The sequence below is a fragment of the Notechis scutatus genome, chromosome 5 (assembly GCF_049901735.1).
Source record: "Notechis scutatus isolate UNSWTSFEM ecotype Mainland chromosome 5, rNotScu1.2, whole genome shotgun sequence".
Lineage (NCBI taxonomy): Eukaryota > Metazoa > Chordata > Lepidosauria > Squamata > Elapidae > Notechis > Notechis scutatus.
This window is the reverse complement of record NC_142013.1, coordinates 91,171,906-91,190,039: the sequence shown is the minus strand read 5'-3', so window position 1 is coordinate 91,190,039 and position 18,134 is coordinate 91,171,906. Positions and strand designations below refer to the sequence as shown.

Sequence of the window (18,134 nt, the reverse complement as noted above, 5' to 3'; positions counted from 1 at the left end):
CTGATTGTAGTTTCTGATTTTATGTTCAAGCCAGTCCCAATTCATTAACACACAAGATACTTAAACTGACAATTGAGTTCATTCTGTAAAACCAATTTTCTTAAGACTGAATTTGGTTTGTACTAATGATTGGGTGATGCCAAAATCCAATTAGCAACTAAGTATCATTATCAGCAAATATAAGCATTTTAATTAAAAGTTTAAGCAAAGCAATATGAATAATACAAAAGCAAAACGCTCAAAAACATTTGACACAGTAACAGCAACTTAGATGAAAACTTCAAAAACCTCAAATCTTATATAAACAACATTTTACTCAAATAACTTTTGGTGTATTAAGATTCTATTTTTCCAATTAAAACAATTTTTTTCAATTAATTTTCCAATTAAAACAGAAAACACAAAAAAGAGATTACTCAATTTCCATACTTAAAAATAATTGGCAATATTTTTAAAGATACAATATTATTGGTCATTTATATTTTAGATTTGTTAAAAATTGTGTTTGCTAAAATATTGCAAGACAAGAATTCCCCCCACTCTGTTTAACTGGTCATAATATATTTCAGCATTCATTACATTAGCTCCATCTAGTGTTCAGAAAAAGCAACCCATGGATAAGAGGCACTCAATATAAAAAGTTTCTTTCAGTCAGTTTATTAATTAAGGTAACGAGATACTTGGCTAAAGTTGAAATCTTTTTTGTCCCCACCATTTATTTTTGTTTATAACACAAATTATGAAATGAAGTCTGTCAAAAGCACTTATTTCCAACTGCAAAGACCGGCCTGGTTGGACCTTAGGCAAAATGTCTCCATTGAAAAAAGGCTGACGTCAGGTGTCACATCAGCAAATCTGTGTAAAATAGCTCAGCACTGGCAGATTCCAAGGCAGCTGGACTCTCCACTCTAGTGTTTCTCAGCTTTGGCAACTTTAAACGGTATGGACTTCAACATCCAGAATTCCCCAACCAGCACGCTCATACTAAGAACCCATGATATAGGACAGGGCTGTCAAACTCGTGGCCCATGGGCCAGATATATCACACACTGGCCACGCCCATGCCCGGTTTAGGAAAGGGGGGGAAAGTCCAGAAATGTCACATGATGCCACCATGACGATGCCAGTTTGACAGCCCTGATATAGGATATTGACTGCCTTAATTTAAATGAAGGACATTCGTAGAAGAAAAAAAATCTCTCTTTCTCACATTAATACACCAGGATGGACAGAGGGGTGTAAATGCCACTACTTAGCCTGTCGAAACTCCTATCTCCGTGGTGGCGAACCTATGGCATTCGTACCGGAAGTGGCACACAGGGCCATTACTGCCGGCATGCAAGCCCTCGCCCAGAGTAGATGTACTACGCATGCACGAGACCACCAGCTGATTGATGGGTATCTGGCACGCATATGCGGGGGGCGTGGCACGTGGAGACATGCGCGCATGCACAGAAATGTGCAGTGCGCAGTGGGGGTCATGCACTCATGTAGACGTGTGCTGTGAGCGGGGGCACGCACACATGCGCAGAAATGCACAGCGCGTGGGCAGGTCGCGCACGGGGACGTGGGGGTCCTCACGCACATTGCCTTATGGGTGATGGCACGTGAGTACGCATGCAATTATCGACACAGAAGGCCAAAAAGGTTAGCCACCACTGTCCTATCTCATTGAGAAAGCCACTGGTTTTTATTTATTTATTTATTTGGTTTGTCAATTGCTTACAAGATAATAGGTATAAGTAAAAACATAGTTATGAATACAATCCTGTTTCTCTATTCCCTAGATCAAATTCCCTGCCATTTATGCCCAGCTGCTCTTTGCTTTTAAATGTTTTAACAATTGTAAATTGCCCAGAGTCATTGGGACTCAAGTGGCATGTACTTTTATTACTATTATTAATCCTCTGATCTGTATCACAGTGTGGAGTTCTGAATTCATGGCCTCACTTCTAAGTAAGTTCTCTTGTCGTTCTTTATACCACCTTCCTCAAGATAAGACCATGCTGTCTTTGTCCAAAGATTATGGGATCTATAATCCCAAGAATTGCAGAGACAGAATAGTAGAGTGGTTAAGTACTGGGTGTAAAGAACCTGGGAGAGCATGAGTTCCAGTCCTGCTTTAGGCACTAAGCCACATATGGACCGGTCAATCTGTCTCAAGCCCTATGAAGGAGACAATGGCAAACCACTTCCAGAAAACCTTGCCAAGAAAACTGCAGGGACTTTTTTAGGAAGTTGCCAGGAGTCAGTACTAACTCCAAGGCACTATTAAAAAATATTTTTAAAACAATCCCAAGAAAACTAAAGGGATCAATTCACCATCTTTAAATAATCTCCACACAATGATGATAACACAAAATGCCCCCACTAGTTGAACTCAGTTCCTGGTGATTCAAGGATTTGCAGCATGAAGGGACTGTTGTCCACCTTGTTTTCTTGGCAGCGGTATGGAAGTCATCCACCACCATCTTCTTCTTCTTCCAGGAGGATTCAGTTTGACTTTCCAATCTAATCTGTAAAAGCCACGGGCTTCCAGATGGAAGGACACCACCAGGATGGATGCTGCTCAGCTATTGCAAAATCAGTCATCAAGGTTGGCTCAGTAGAACATAAATGACCTTTCTCATGGCTTTCTCAGCTTCAGCCCCTTGAAGTTGGATGGACTTCAGCTCCCATGCTGGCTCTGGGGAATTGTGAGAGCCGAAATCCACCCAGCTTAAGGGCCTTGTGCACTGCCACAGTTTAAAGCAGGGGTCTCCAACCTTGGCAACCTTAAACCTGGAGGACTTCAACTCCCAGAATTCCCCAGCCAGCAAAGCTGGGAGTTGAAGTCCTCCAGCCTTAAGGTTGCCAAGGTTGGAGACCCCTGCTTTAAAGGAGTAGCAAAACTATCCCGAGCAGCTCCACGCTCCGCAACATCAGGAATCAGCTGCCTTGGAGACGGTTTTAAGAAGTGGCAACGGAAAGGGGGAGGGGGGAGACAACGGCGAAGAAAGCCCTCCACCACCCATGCCGTTCTCTCGGAGAGCGCACGCGCAATCCCCTCTCCATCGCGACACTCACACTCCCCTCCTGCTCGCTTTCGAACCGGCCACCAGGAGCCGCCGTAGTCCTATCCCCGCAGACGCCATCATGCCTGTCCTTCGCCCCGCCCCCGCCCTCTCCCTCTCCTATTGGTTGGAAAAGTTCTGCCGCCTCCTTGTCAGACACGCAGGCGCGGAAAATCCCGCCCCTTTTGTTTGCCCCGCCCCTTTAAAGGAACTAAGGATTGGAGACGTGATGCGGAAGCTCGTCTGCACGTGAATCTTCCGAGCCAGAAATCCGAAGAACAGCGGAGAGCCTTATCTGGGCGGCTCGCTTAGTGACACGGCCGTAACTAAAGAAAATTTGCTCCGAATAAACTTGCAACAGCGTGCATTGCGGAAGAGTGCACGGGAGAATAAGAATTGCGGGCAAGTTTTTAATAGAAACCATGGCGGTCAACGAAGGTTATTCCGTGATAAAGATGCACGGCAATGCCCGAGGTTTCCTCCTAAGGACTTAACGTATGCGGGAGTAACTGCCAAAAATGCATTCGCGAAAGGCGTGAAAAAAGCGAGAACTAAGCCATGGGTATTTGCGGAAACGCTGTTTTTTTTTTTTTAAATTCAAAGGTGCAAAAAAAAAAAAAAAAAGAAAAACATCAAAAGGAGCTCCGTTTCTGATAATTACTAATCATTTAATATTTTGCAAAGTTAGAGGGCCTGGCTGGGGCGGTGACTTAAGAGTGAAAATTTAAAAAGATTATTTTCTCTTTGTTTTTGTTTGTCCCATTAAAGTTAAATCCTTCCCCACATCTGAAGGAAACCGGTAAAGATAGCACAGGGATAACAGATAATCAGACTTAAAAGATAATCAGAGTTGGAAGTGACCTTGTAGGTCATCTAGTCCAACCCCCACCCAAGCAGGAGACCCTATACCATTTCTGACAAATGGCAGTCCAATCTCTTCTTGAAAGTCTCAAGTGATGGGGCTCCCACAACTTTCATTGGTTGATTTGGTTGATTGCTCTCACTGTCAGAAAGTTTCTCCTTATTTCCAGGTTAAATCTCTCCTTGTTCAGTTTCCATCCATTATTCCTTGTCTGGCCTACAGGCGCTTTAGAAAATAGCTTGACCCCTTCCTCTCTGGGGCAGCCCCTCAAATATTGGAAGACTGCTATCATGTCTCCCCTGGTCCTTCTCTTTACTAGACTAGCCAAGTTCCTGTAGCCATTTTTGCTTTGGAAAAAAATAACCATTTAGCTAGGAATCTGCATTAATGACCTTTTTCTGTATGGTACATTTCCATGTATAGATTAGAAAACCGAATATGTACCCTCAGCCTTCCATTCTTCTGCCCGAGCATGAAAAGATTGTCCTACCATTTCTTTCCACCAATTCAATTGTGTCCCATTCTAGAGGCTGTCGGGACAAATCTCTGCAGTTTTTCTTAGCAAATTTAAAAAAAAGAAGTGGTTTGCCACTCTCCTTCCGAGAGCTGAGAGAGTGACTGGCCCTTGGTCACCTGGCTGGCTTTTTATTAAAGTGGGATTAGAACTCACAATCTCCCCGGTTTCTAGTTTGATACCTTAATCATACAGGTTGCATTTGTACAAACGTGTCTCACATTTAGTAAAATATGGTTGACTGAATAAACTCCAGTGCCTGGAGCTGTTCACTGACCACACTATGGCATTCATCCAATGCATTTAGCCCCAATTTACCAGTGTGCAAACTAGCCGTAAAGGTTACTATAATCATTATTGCAAGGCAAGTATGAAATCTCCCGTTAAATCTTAACTAAGATACTGAGTGAAGGATGGCATTCTTGTAGGCTAACAGATACGTTAAGGATTTAATTCCTAAACTTGATGGTTCAGAAATAGATGCCACTAAATTGAAAAATGTTGGCCTTGCAGAGCATCCCAGATAAGAAACACAACCAGATTAGCTAATTACCCTTACAAAGAATCTTGTAAGTCTGAAAGTTAAGTTCCCTCCCTTTTTTTACAGCCTTAGAGCCACAGTCTGTCTTTAAGCTATTCTGCCACTTAACTTCTCTTGGCAGAGACTCCCAAGGTTACTCCCACATACTATTACAATTTATAGCTAAACAAATCCACATCCTGTACAATGTCAGCACTGTCTTAAATTGATTTGTGGCCAGTTCCAGTTGGTGTTGATCGGGAAAGATCCCATCCAGTCCCTACAATGTAGGGTGCCACAGACTTTAATACTCTCTCTGCTCCCAACATCCAGAATTTTTTCTGCTGCAGTGTTGGCTTTTTGTAACATCATTCCTGCCACCCCTACAAGGGTAGACTGGCACTAACTTTCTTGGCACTTGAAGACGTGGTCTTGCTATCTTAACTGGTGATCTGGTGACAGTGGAGAGCCTGCAAATTGATTGCATGTTAGGAAAAGCAGATTTTATGGGTTTTTTTAAATAGTTCTGTTCTGATGACACTTATTTTGGTTTTGGTTTTTTGTATTGTTTTTGGCGTTAACTTTGTAAGCTGCCTTGAATGGCAGGGATAGAAATGAGCAGTTATATAAATTTAATAAATTTTCTAACGTGTCTACCAATGATAAATGGAAAGAATAATTTTTATTTCAGATCCTAAAAATGTACATTTTGTTTTTTATCAGGAACAGCATAAATTGTTTAAAGTTCCTTTAGAATAAGGTTTTCCTTCATTTCCATCTTCCTTGCCAAATGACACAATACAGGTAGTCCTGGACTTACGACTACAATTGAGCAATTTCTGTTGTTGAGACATTGAGTTTTGCCCAATTTTACCACCTACCTTGCCAGTTTTTAAGTGTGAATCACTGCAGTTAGTAATTTGGCTGCTAAGTGAATCTACTAACATTCCTTGCCAGGTTGCAAAAGGACTCCAAGACATCGCAACCATCATATGAACCAGTTGCCAAGCACCTGAATGTTGATCATGTGACATGGGGATGCTGCAGTGGTCGTTAAGTGTGAAAAATTGTAGCAAGTCACATTTTCAGTGCCATTGTAACTTAGAACGGTCGCTAAACAAACTCTTGTAAGTCAAGGACTACCTGTACAGTGTTTTTCAAGGTTTTTTTTATCCATGCCGCTCTTCCAAACTTGTTTTTCTCCTGTGGCCCATCAGTTCAGGTTCCATTACCAGATTCAGATATAAAATAGTAACTGGCTGGCAAAACAGTGTTTGCAATGTCCCAAAGATGCTTTTTTTTCCCCCAAGAGGCAACTGGACTTTCTGGTTTTTCTTCTAAGATGTTTTACTTCTCATCCAAGAAGCTTCTTCAACCAGAGCTGAAGAAGCTTCTTAGATGAGAAGCGAAATGTCTTCGAAGAAAAACCAGAAAGTCCAATTGCCTCTTGGGAAAAAAAAGCATCTTTGGGACAACCATGACCTGGATGACTGAGAATCTCCATAGACAGTATTTGCAATGCAATATACTCTTCTATAGTTTCTTGGCACGTGCTAGGGCCCATTACACGTTTCACTTGCTACCCTCTTGAAATATCCTAAAGCTGTGATGGCGAACCTGTGGCACACAGAGCCGTTTGTGTCAGCACGCGAGCTGCAGGCAAACTTACCTCACGGCACATGTGTGTGCCTCACAGCTGATTTTCGGCCGGTTTGAGGCCTTTTTCGGCCGGTATTTTCGGAAAAACAGGAAATGATGAAATGGGGCTAGATTTCAGCCTACAAAGCTTGTAGAAGCCTGCAGAAGCTTTCCTCAAGTCTTTGGGAGGCCAAAAAAGGCCTCAAACTAGCCATAAATCAGCTGTGAGGCTCTGTGCAGGTAAGGGGGCGGTGGGGTGGGTGATTGCACGCGCATGCGTAGGGGGTGGGGGGGTGCATTGCCTTTTGGGTGTTGGCACACGAGCACTTGCTGCAGTTGTTAGTAACCCTGTGGTTAAGTAAATCCGGCTTCCTCATTGACTTTGCTTGTCAGAAGGCCGCAAAAGTCGATCACATGACCCAGGGCAACTGCAACCGTTGTAAATGCGAGTCAATTGCCAAGCATGTGTATTTTGACCACGTGACCTTGGGGATGCTGCAACAGTTACAGCTGTGAAAAATAGTCATAAGTCCCTTTTTTCAATGTTGTAACTTTGAATGATCACTAAATGAACTTACAACACTAAATGTTGTAAGTCAAGGACTACCTGTAGTCAAGAGGTCTATTCTGCCAGAGGAGTCTTCTGTTTAAAATTATTCTCTGACTCCAAGGAAACCTGGCATACAAATTTGAATATATTAAAGGAAATTATTATTTAAGCCAGATAATTTATGCTAGCATTCTCAATCAAGGGTGGCTCACTTTTATAGCAGCTAAAACCACATCCAACCCTGGTATAACTGCACAAATAATTTCACTAAAAGAAGACCCAAGCTGCAATAATAACTATTTAGCAAATATTTAGATTGGCTGTTAAAAAAATTCTGAGGAATATTGACATGGCTTTTTAAATTCTTCTGTAAGGCATTCTGAATCGAACATTTGTGTAAATGGAAGTTTACAGGACCAAATTAAAAATTCAGGTTATTAACAAAAGATATTTTATTGGATTTTAATATTCACACATCAGTTTATCCTCTTTAGAAATACTAGAAAAAAAATTAGGGTCATCTGTTGAAACATGCAATTACATGGCAACAGGTATGTCTTCCAGAAAACATGCAGAGATTATTAATAGGTAAATTGCTCAGACAACTTAACACAGTAAACACGTTTCCACTGCAATTTTCAGAGATGCAAGTGGATTAATTTTAATTCATCTAACAAATTTACTTCTTTAATTGAGGCAAATAGTTCTTTAAAAAAAATCTGTAGTCCATTCTGCATAATATGTATCATTAAAATCTGCAAGGGACACAATTGGTAATACATCTTGTTTCTATTTATGCAGACCTTTTCATCATATTATCCAGTCTTTTAATTTAGTTATGTAGTGGATTAAGAGAGACACTATAGTATAATTATGAAATGTCATTTTTAAGTAGTGCATGAATATTACATTTATGTAGCATGATTTACTCAAAAAAACATAACCCAATCTACATGTTTAAAACTTATCAATATATTTCTATTTACAGGATTTTATGCGTTTATTTATAATGGGTAATAATCAACTGAACATAGCTCATTTATTATGAATTGTTTAGGTTGCAAAACTTAGGAGGCACAGAATCTCAAACGCCAACACCACTAGAACTAAACAGAATCACAGGAGGGGGGGGGGAGGATGGATTTATGGCCATGGCTTCATATGAAACAAAAACATTCAAACTACAAGAATGTTGAGTCAACCTTACACCGAGTCAATCTTCAGAAGCATGATAGAAATAAGTTCTTTACTTTGAAAAAATAATCAACCCCACTCAGCAAACCTAGAAAACTTTATTTACAACTATTCTTTCAGAAGAATTATTAAATACTGCAAGGCAGCACTTATAACCCGGTAATTAGAATTTAAAAGTCCCAATATAACAATATTTACAAATGCATACATTTATATTCAGTCTTAAGAATACGAACTGAAAACAGATTGCAAAATTACAATACAAATATTTGAATGAGAGAAAATGTATATTCTGTATCATTCAGAAAGTACTAAGTCAGTACTTTTGATAAAGCTTACATTCTTTTCCAAAATCCTGTACTTAAATTAGGTTGATAGTTTCTGCATTGAATATCTTCAATCCATTTTTACCACACTGTATATCTTGGTCACAAACCAAAAGCAAGAGAAAAATCCAATTGTTCCTACAAATCAAATACAAAATTGCATCAATATTCATACCTGGTTGTCTTACATTAATAAAACAGGCCACAGAAACCTATAATTTTGCACGTTAGTGTGTCTATTTTAATGCTTTCTCTCTTACAGCACATCATGATTACTTTTTCAAGAATTATTTTTATTTAGGGCCACAACATTAAATCAGCACAGTGCCAAAGGCAGCTTGCTTGCCATATAGGAGCTGAGCTCTGTCTGCATTTCCTGAAAGAGGAAGTTCTGTGGAGCAAGATTGGTCTGGTGCAGGGCATCTCTCATTAAAGTTAAACCCCTCCCCACATCTGGAAGAAGACCAGGTAAAGATAGCACAGGGATTTTTGCTTTGGAAAAAAATAACCATTTCGCTAGGAATCTTTTTCTGTATGGTGCATTTCCATGTATAGATTAGAAAACCAAAAATGTACCCTAAGCCTTCCATACATTTTTCTGCCTCAGCATGAAAACAATCCTTTTTCCATCCAATCCTTTTTTAATCTTTTTTTTTTTAATTTATTCATTTAACAGAACAAAAGGAAAAAAGAGAAAATAGTAAAAAGAAAAAAAAAAGCTGTCTACAGGCATGTTATTGTTTATAGTCTGAAATATTAAATTGCACCTGTTATTCTGTTAAGTCAGAAGCATCATACTTTCTTCTGTAAATATTCTTGTAACTTGGCACCTTTATCCTTGTGATTTATCTTTACTAAAGCATCCTTCTTACATTTTAACTTTTAAAGTTGGAAAGTGCAATGTATAGTTGTCATAACCACACCCCCAAATATCAACCTATTCCTATTTCTTCAGAATTAAGATCTCCTAAGTTTACAGGTGTTCACATCTAATGTGTCCTTAATTGCTGTCTTAAAGTATCTGCACCCACTGAACTTGGGAAGAAACTGTTTTGGTCATATATTAAAAAAAAAAGTTATATTGCTGTTGCAAAATTCAGTAAAATTGATAAGGCAGCACAGAAAAGCTAGCCCAAATACTCAGAAGGCTGGACAAGCCTTGCAGTCAGCTAGCCTGAAAAAAACCCATAAGATACAAAAATAGCACTATTTCATCCCTGGAAGTAGAAACCTGAGTCACTACAAAAACCGTAATGAAATAAGATCACCTCTGCAGAGAAAATGAGATGTCGAAAAGATAAAGAGACAAAGAGATGGCCCTGGCTTTTAAAATAATTGCAGATAAATATATGCATGGTTAGGTTCCTGACGTCACACTTTTTGGCTAATTTTAAATCTACTCTATTATGTATATCACTGACCAGTTCTTGAAACAGAAAGCTATTATAGAGCAAAACAATGTTTGATACCTGTTCATGGTTGAAAAAAATAACCAGTTGCTCATGTAAACTACTGTTTTAAAGGATACAGACAACTCTTTGAAATTCAAGGTGCTAAATAGTTAAAAGCTGCCAATACGCATTTCTGTGCACTTCAGATCTCTGCAGAATATGTAGAAATTCTAAAATTCCTGCTTCACATAGCAGAGAGTAATGAGTAAATTGCTAATTTCAGAATAATAAGATTAAGGACAAGCACCATTCCCTTTTGTTTCTGAAAGGCCTGGTGTGTCATGCAGTTTGGAGGGTTTGAAAATTCACAATAGTTTTACGCATTACAAATATTTCAGCAAAAACTGAATATCGCATTGATTTTTTTTTTCATATTAGCTCAGCCACTGATGTCGAACAGATTCATTTAGTGTGTCAAAGACACAGTTGTGGACCTCGCTGTGAATCGGATTTGTTGCGTAGCTTCCAGCAACTTGCTTGCTGTGTCAGATCAATGACCCAGAATGCCATATGAGAAGTAAATGCCCCAAGCATGCGCTCTACTGCTGTGACAGCAGGGCACCATCAAAACCCTTCTTGAGGTTGACCATTTTAAACAGATGAGTAAGCAGCAATATAATCATTTGGATACAGCAATTAGGAGGTCCTTGGTTTGGCTTTTATATCAACTTGACAGGAACTTAAATGCCTCTAGGACCGAATATCCTAGGATGTTTCATTTTAGCCTCGTGAAATTTATGATGTGCTTTTTTTTATATACCTTTTTTCCTCATGAACAATGCAGGTGGGTTGTGGGAGCAAAAATTCCAATATATGAATTGGTATTTAATTCAATATGGTGAATTAGCAAAAGATTCACTGTTGCCAAGTGTCTTGTGGTACAAAAGCAAAGGTGTGTCCACAGGTGTAATCAAAAAGGGCCCATTTTTTATGTGCATTACCCATAGAAAACAGGCAAAGCTTCAGTCACATTGCCAGGCTGCCATCTTGACTTTCTATTTTTACTATACCCTACCGATACCTTTAACAAACACTCAACATAACATCTGGAGGGAGGGGGGGCATTTCCCTTGTAGGGGAGTCAAATTAGCCTCTTATGCTAATTTGAACATTTTTTATTCACTTGTAAGTATTCGTAATTGTAGTAGCAGCAGAAACTGTATGCATTAATTACACATCTTGTTTTACACTTCTAAGTATTATTATGTTTGCATGACAAAAATTTTACTAATGCCTTTTGTAAAGCAGTGCGTCTCTATTTAAATACAGGGCATATTATCAGTTTACTTTCAAGTATTCATAATTCTAAAAATAAAGTTTGGGAATCTGCTGCACTAGAAGACAAAAGGAATTTACATTTACCAAGTCAAAGAGATGGCATTAACTTACCTTTCAAGAATTGTCCAACTAGCTGCCTGCACATAGCAACTAACAGCAGATACAATACAGTACAGAAGCAAGTCAAGGTATGAACACTAAAGCATACTGACTACAATGAAAGATCCTAGCGCTACAGGTAGTCCTCAACTCATAACAGTTCATTTAGTGACCGTTCAAAATTACAACGGCACTGAAAAAAAGTGACTAACGACCATTTTTCACACTTACGACCTTTGTAGCCACCCCATGGTCACGTGATCAAAATTTGGACACTTGGCAAATGACTCATTTATGACGGTTGCGATGTCCTGGGGTCATGCAATCAATCCTCTTTTGCAACCTTCTTTTAAGTAAAGTCAATGGGGAAGCCAGATTCACTTAACTGTATTAGTAACTTAACAAGTGCAGTGATTTACTTAACAACTGTAACAAGAAAGGTCGTAAAATGGGGGCAGGGAAAAATAATTTGAATGTTTCACTTAGCAACAGAAAAGTTGAGCTCAATTGGAATCATAATTTAAGGACTACCTGTAGTGCAGGAGATTTGAGGAACCATTCCCACACAGAAATTATAAAGCTATTGTGTTTTTCGGGGTTCTTTTTAATGGAACAAAAATTATATATTTAAAATATTTTATAACTTTAGACATGACTGCCAGTACATGTATTATGTGATGCAGCCCAGACTGTAACACAATAACAAAAATAAAAAAAGTGCTATTTGACGGCCAAATTAAAAATTTTGAGAACCTAAACTTAAAGCATAAATACTAATTTATCCCTGGCCTGATTTCAGAAGATGTGATCCACAGCACCAGTATGCAGAATGCCTAGATCACACAGAAGGCTTTAAACTGAAATGAAAATGTTTGATACACAGTATCTGGCTTCATCATCATGTCATCATTTTCAATTTAGTTACCAGTTTAGTGTTTCTGCAGGCATTTTTCATATCAAGCAATATTACCTGTAAAAAGGAAGAAGATCAGGACCATTATCATGGTGTAGCCAAAGTATAAAATGGTGCTTGCTGTACCCGTAATCTGAAGCTTAGAAAAGAAGTAGTGCACTGCATAGATTAGAAAATAAACAGCAGTAAAACCACTCGTAAGAAAGGAGCGCCACTGCCAGTGGTAGTCCTACAACAAAGAGGGAAACAGGTGTAAAAGTTAGACATGCTTCTCTCAGGTGCAGTTAAATCTATTTTATACATCATATTCCATTTCAAGTTATGCACTTCTTTTTAGAACTTTTAAAGAGGACACCACTACCTGTAATTATCATGTTAAAAGACACATGCTGAGTTATAGCTAAATATATGGTTAAAGGGGTGAACATTTTCTAATACTTATATAACAGTGAAGGAATGTTGATCAGAGATTAAAGCAAGTATGAGAGATTATTCATGACATAAAGTTATAGGCTATTCCTGCCTATGAAAATGTAATCTATGATTGAGAATATATCTTTTCTATATAATACTTTGCAAATCTGTATTTGGGGGTCTTGGTTTAATTGGCAAAACAAAATAAATCTTGGATGTTATTTATTAAACAGTTTCAACTATGACAATTTCTGATTCTCTGTTCTGTTTTTGTAAGATCATAAGAGGTATGGTTCACATACAAATCAAAATAATGTGGTTTGTTTCTGGTTTGATATGTGAATCCAGTTGTGTTTTACAGGAGTGTTATGTGCAAACCAGATTGTATTAACAAGCAGAAGTAAAATCTGGTTTAGGATGTTGAACAAAGCCAAAATGGTACTTAAAACTATCATTTTTTATCTGTGGAATACAATACTCAAGTTCAGTGATTAAGCATTTGTTCCGCAGATATTTTTCCCAGCAGCTAAGAACAAATTTCTTGGTACTTGGGAAATATTTTTTCCTTCCCCCAATCTCATTAATACAATACCGTGTTAATTTTTTTCTAGCCCCACAACACTGTCCCTTTGGTAAGTCTTTAAATTCTCCCTCTGGGAGGCAGTCAGTAGAAAATGCATCCTCTTTTCTTATCTTGTTATTTTAATTAAACACAGCAAAACATAGATTACCTTGTGACAACCTATTTGGGAAGCTTACCTCTGCACATAAATGGAAGTAACAAAGTAGAATAGTAGCCTCAGTACATGTAATAACCAAAATAATGAACACCAGAAATAAGAAGCCAAACATGTAATACATTTGATGAGACCTGGAAAACAGAAGTTTAAATTAAATAGGATTCATACTGTGGCAAGCAAGCTCTTGGCCTTTGAGATCTGAACTTCCTAATGAATGCAATGTTGCTTTTGGCCTTTCCTAATGAGATAACAGGTGTTTCATCTAGGTAATCTGGTTATTATTTAGTCTGTTATAGCTTTGACTTTGTTTTGTATTCAGTTCCTTAGCTGATTTGCCTTTGTTGTTTTTTTGTACAATATTATTGCCACATTTGTTTTTACAGAAAGCTGTAATTCTTGTCTCTAGTGTCCTGTGTTTGCTTTCTCTGTTCTTTTTGGGCTATGCTGATTAAGTGGTCTCCTTTATCCCTTGTGGCTAGCAACACACAAACTTAGCCATTATGAATAGAATAGAATTCTTTATTGGCCAAGTGTGATTGGACACACAAGGAATGTGGCGCAAATACTCTCAGTATACATAAAAGAAAAGATACATTCATTAAGGTATACAGGCCTCACAAAGAGCAGCCACATGTTCTTGTAGTGAAAGTGCTTGGGAGCCTGGTCATTTTTCCCAGTTTCCACTTGGAGTTTTAACCATGCTTTGCTTTATTAGACTTACATGCTAAATGATATTTTATCCAGCTAACAGTAACTTTTGTGTTTTATTCCATATTTCTTTTGATTTTCATTAATCTTTCTTACATTTTACCTCTTTGGGGTATACCTATGCTCCTATATTTTCTCTTTCTTGTGGGTGTGAAACATTCCAGTATCAAGTTCTGTTTGTCAAACTGGTTCACTATTTCCCTGTATATTCAAAGTTATAATCACATCCATTGTTATTTTAAACTGATTAGAACATCGTTACTTCATGGTATTATGCAACAAGAGGTGGGGACTGATATTAGTTATCGCTTTGTAAATAAATATTTTATGGACACCTGCTGTTGGATGAAAGCATTTTAACAGGTTGTTCCTGATTATATAAGCACTCTTTGAAACTCACTTGCAATTTACTTTTCCTGGTCTATGGATTCTGACTAGAAGAATCTTCCCTGTGATCATTGCCTGTAACTATTTTGTGGTTAAACTGGACTAGAAACTGGGGATTGTGAGGTCTAATCCTACTCTAGGCACAAAGCCAGCTGGGAGACTTTAGGCTAGATACTCTCTTTCAGCTCTAGCAATGGCAAATCATTTCCAAAAAAAACCTTTGCCTAAACAGTTACTGGACAAAGACTCAAAGACACAAATGTATTTCTTTTTCTTTTTAGAACATCACCCTGCAGAGACTTTAAGCCTTAGTATAAGTGTTTCTATACTGTTTTAATAAAGTAACCTACATAGAGTATGTGTCAACATTCATACCCTAACATTCATCAAATGTTGATAGCAATAGCACTTAAGACTTATTTACCACTTCACAATGCTTTACAGCCCACTCTAAGTGGGGTCAGCATATTGCTCCCAACAATCTGGGTCCCCTTTTTACCAATCTCAGAAGACTGGAAGGCTGAGTCAACCTTGAGCTATTGAGAATCGAACTGCCGAACTACTGGCAGCTGGCAGTCAGCAGAAGTAACCTGCAGTACTGCATTCTAACCACTGCGCCACCACAGCTCTGATAGCACTTGATCCTGTGATGGTGGTTCTGACTATGACCATAGCTGATGGGCAATTAGTAAGAAAAACAGTTTATACTAATTCCTACAATGCCATTTAAAGTGCTGCAAATACAAGGAACAAGCATCATTTATCTGGTTCTAGGAAGATCATCTACCACTGCTCTAATTATCTCCATCCATTAAAATGACACTGATTGGTAAATTAAGTCAAAGTTGTCTACAAATTTTAAAATGCACCAATATAAAGACAGATAAGTTAGATTTGCATCACATCAGAACATTCAAACCACTGGGAACCAGGTGTATTGTAACACTCAGGGTCTGCAACAGATTCTTTTATATGAATCAGTCTCTCAAGCTTTGACTATATAGCAAACTTATCTGAATGAGTAACATGTTCACAACAATTTTCTTTGGCCATCAGGAAACTGTTCTGAGGGCATGTCAAAAGGACAGAAAAATGCAAGAGATAGGTGCAAACCTAAAGCAAATAAAAAAAAAATAGCTATGCATTACAATGTATTCAAAACTCACCATATGCTATTAAGAATGAAAAAAAGCTGTATGAAGATGCATCCAAAGGGCAGAATGCCCCCCATAACAATCCCAGGAAGTGGTTTTGTATAAAACGATTGTTCTGGAATCTGGCGAGGAATCTGATTCGTACGGACTGGATGTTCTATGGCCTTTAGAAGTATTACAAAAGGGACAGAAGGAATTGGTTCTCAGTAATTTCAGCTGTATTTCACACAATCTAAAGTAATGTTTCTTAGACTCAACAGCTTGAAATTGTGTGGACTTCAACTTCCAGAAATCTCCAACCAGTATGCTGGCTGGGGAATTCTGGAAGCTGAAGTCCATACATTTTCAAGTCGCTAAGATTGAGAAAGATTGATCTAAAACAGGGGTGTCAAACTCAAGGCCCACGGGCCAGATCTGGCCCATGGGGTGCTTAGATCTGGCCCACGGGGCCGCCCTCGAAACAGCAAAGGGCTGGCCCTCAGGGCCTCTGCCAGCAAAAACGTAGCTCTGTTTTCTCTGGCAGAGGGTTGCAGGAGGCCATTGCAGGTGAAAACAGAGTTCGGGAGCCCATTTTCACTGACAGAACACTCAGATCCCCACAGGTGCCCCCAACACAAATGTCGAGCTGACCATGCCGCCCCCCTCGGAGGTCAAACACAACCCTGACACGACTTCTCTGATCTAAAGCAACAATCCGTTTAAAGCTATTTACAATTGTATACATTTAAAGTACAATAGAAAGTAAACCGAAACCAGAATTCCTACACAGTTTATATAATAAAATCTGTCATGTTCAAAATAGCCTTGTCAAGTAAAATCTAAGTAATCTGAAATTTGATCATGCTTTATATTTATTTTATTAATTTTTTATGCCACCAATCTCATGGATTCAGCGGCTCTGGGTGACAGATAAATAGGAAAGCTAAAAACCAAGACAATGGGTGGTCTGAGGGTGGGGATCTTCTCTACTCTGTCAGCCACCCCCAACATAACACACCCTTGTCAGGGTCCAGGCCATGCAGCAGAGCCACATTTTCAGGCTCTTCCAGAAGGCCAGGAGTGTGGGGGTGGACTTCACCTCCAGTGGGAGAATATTCCAGGGGCGAGGCCACAGTAGAAAAGGCTCTTTTCCTGGATACTGCCAGCCCACTTTGGCAGATAGGATCCAGAGTAAGCCTCTTCCACTGGAACAAGTGGGAAGGGTCCCATTGAGGCGAGATGACTCCTGAAGAAACCCTGCACCACATCGTAAAGTAATTTATCTTTAAAGATAATGACCAACATTTTTTTTTATTTTTACATAACTGCTACCTATCTGTCTGTCCATCTATCTATCTATCTATTCATTCAATTAAAGCATTTCGTTTAGAGACAACATGTTCTTGAGAGATGAGGCTCAGCACTTATTTTGCAAACAAGTCAAAGATACAAAATGTACTCAGGTAAAACCACTTACATTCTTTGTAAAACCAAAGTAGGCCCCAATGAAAGTCAGTGGTACTGATATGCAAAACCAAAGTGCCAGAACAGCAACCAAAGTGCCAAATGGAATGGCGGCTGAGGACCCTTCTCCCCAAAGAATGAGATTCATGATGAAGAAATCTGCGAACACAATGCTAAAAGAGAGAAGATTTTAAATCTGATGAAGTTCTATGTTACCGAAATCATATTACAGTTTGTCTAATGTAATGTTAAGCAACATTCACAAGCAGAACAGGTCAGGCAAATAGGTCAAGAAAGTCTACTTCTCTTAATGGAATAGAATTGAACTCCTGCAGGAGTTGACATTTCAGCTAAATAGCTTCAAATGTCTGTCTGTCATCTCTGCACTTCAGGGAACAACTGCTTGCTGTGATTAAGCCAAAAGATGGAATACAGAAGCTGTATAGCGTATGACAACACATAAGACCAACTATCCTGAGATCTGAAAAGCAGCCTAAGGAATAGAACCAAGGGTCAGTGAGGAGCAAGATTGTCTTACAAAATATTTCTCCAGGTTGATACTGTTAATCAACTTTTCCCTGGTATAAATTAAACAAATTTTTATTTAAAAAATAAAAATTATACACAGCTTTGATGTATTATGATATGGAGATATATTGTTTATGCTATCATGGACGTACATATTTAAGGTCAGCTTATTTTGTATATAACATTAATCATAGGAATTTGCTTACCCAGGGCAAAGGAAAGCAGTTAGGAGAACGTTTGTCTTCCATTTCTCTCCCCCAAAAGCTATATAAAAATTAAGCCAACAAGGAGAATACCAGTTAATTATAGAGTATGGAGGTATACTCAAATACATCTGAATATATTAGGCAAAAAGTGAATTA

General features: G+C 38.7%; 2 protein-coding genes across 3 annotated transcripts in view; both read right to left on the bottom strand.

Moving 5' to 3' along the window:
* CLYBL (citramalyl-CoA lyase) overlaps positions 1–3,153 on the bottom strand; it is a 181,643-nt gene extending 178,490 nt beyond the window's left edge. For both annotated transcript variants that reach the window (XM_026668933.2, XM_087967302.1), the window contains exon 1: positions 3,067–3,153. In XM_026668933.2, coding sequence (XP_026524718.1) covers positions 3,067–3,137 — 71 coding nt within the window. In that variant the 5' untranslated portion in view covers positions 3,138–3,153. The remainder of the gene's footprint in view (positions 1–3,066) is intronic.
* A 4,418-nt stretch (positions 3,154–7,571) lies between these two features.
* The window catches only part of TM9SF2 (transmembrane 9 superfamily member 2), a 31,973-nt gene continuing 21,410 nt past the window's right edge, over positions 7,572–18,134 (bottom strand). Inside the window, exons 12-17 of the mRNA XM_026668932.2 lie at positions 17,979–18,036; positions 17,258–17,417; positions 15,814–15,965; positions 13,572–13,683; positions 12,456–12,627; positions 7,572–8,795 (exon numbers count right to left, since the gene is read on the bottom strand). Coding sequence (XP_026524717.1) covers positions 8,728–8,795; positions 12,456–12,627; positions 13,572–13,683; positions 15,814–15,965; positions 17,258–17,417; positions 17,979–18,036 — 722 coding nt within the window. The 3' untranslated portion in view covers positions 7,572–8,727. The remainder of the gene's footprint in view (positions 8,796–12,455; positions 12,628–13,571; positions 13,684–15,813; positions 15,966–17,257; positions 17,418–17,978; positions 18,037–18,134) is intronic.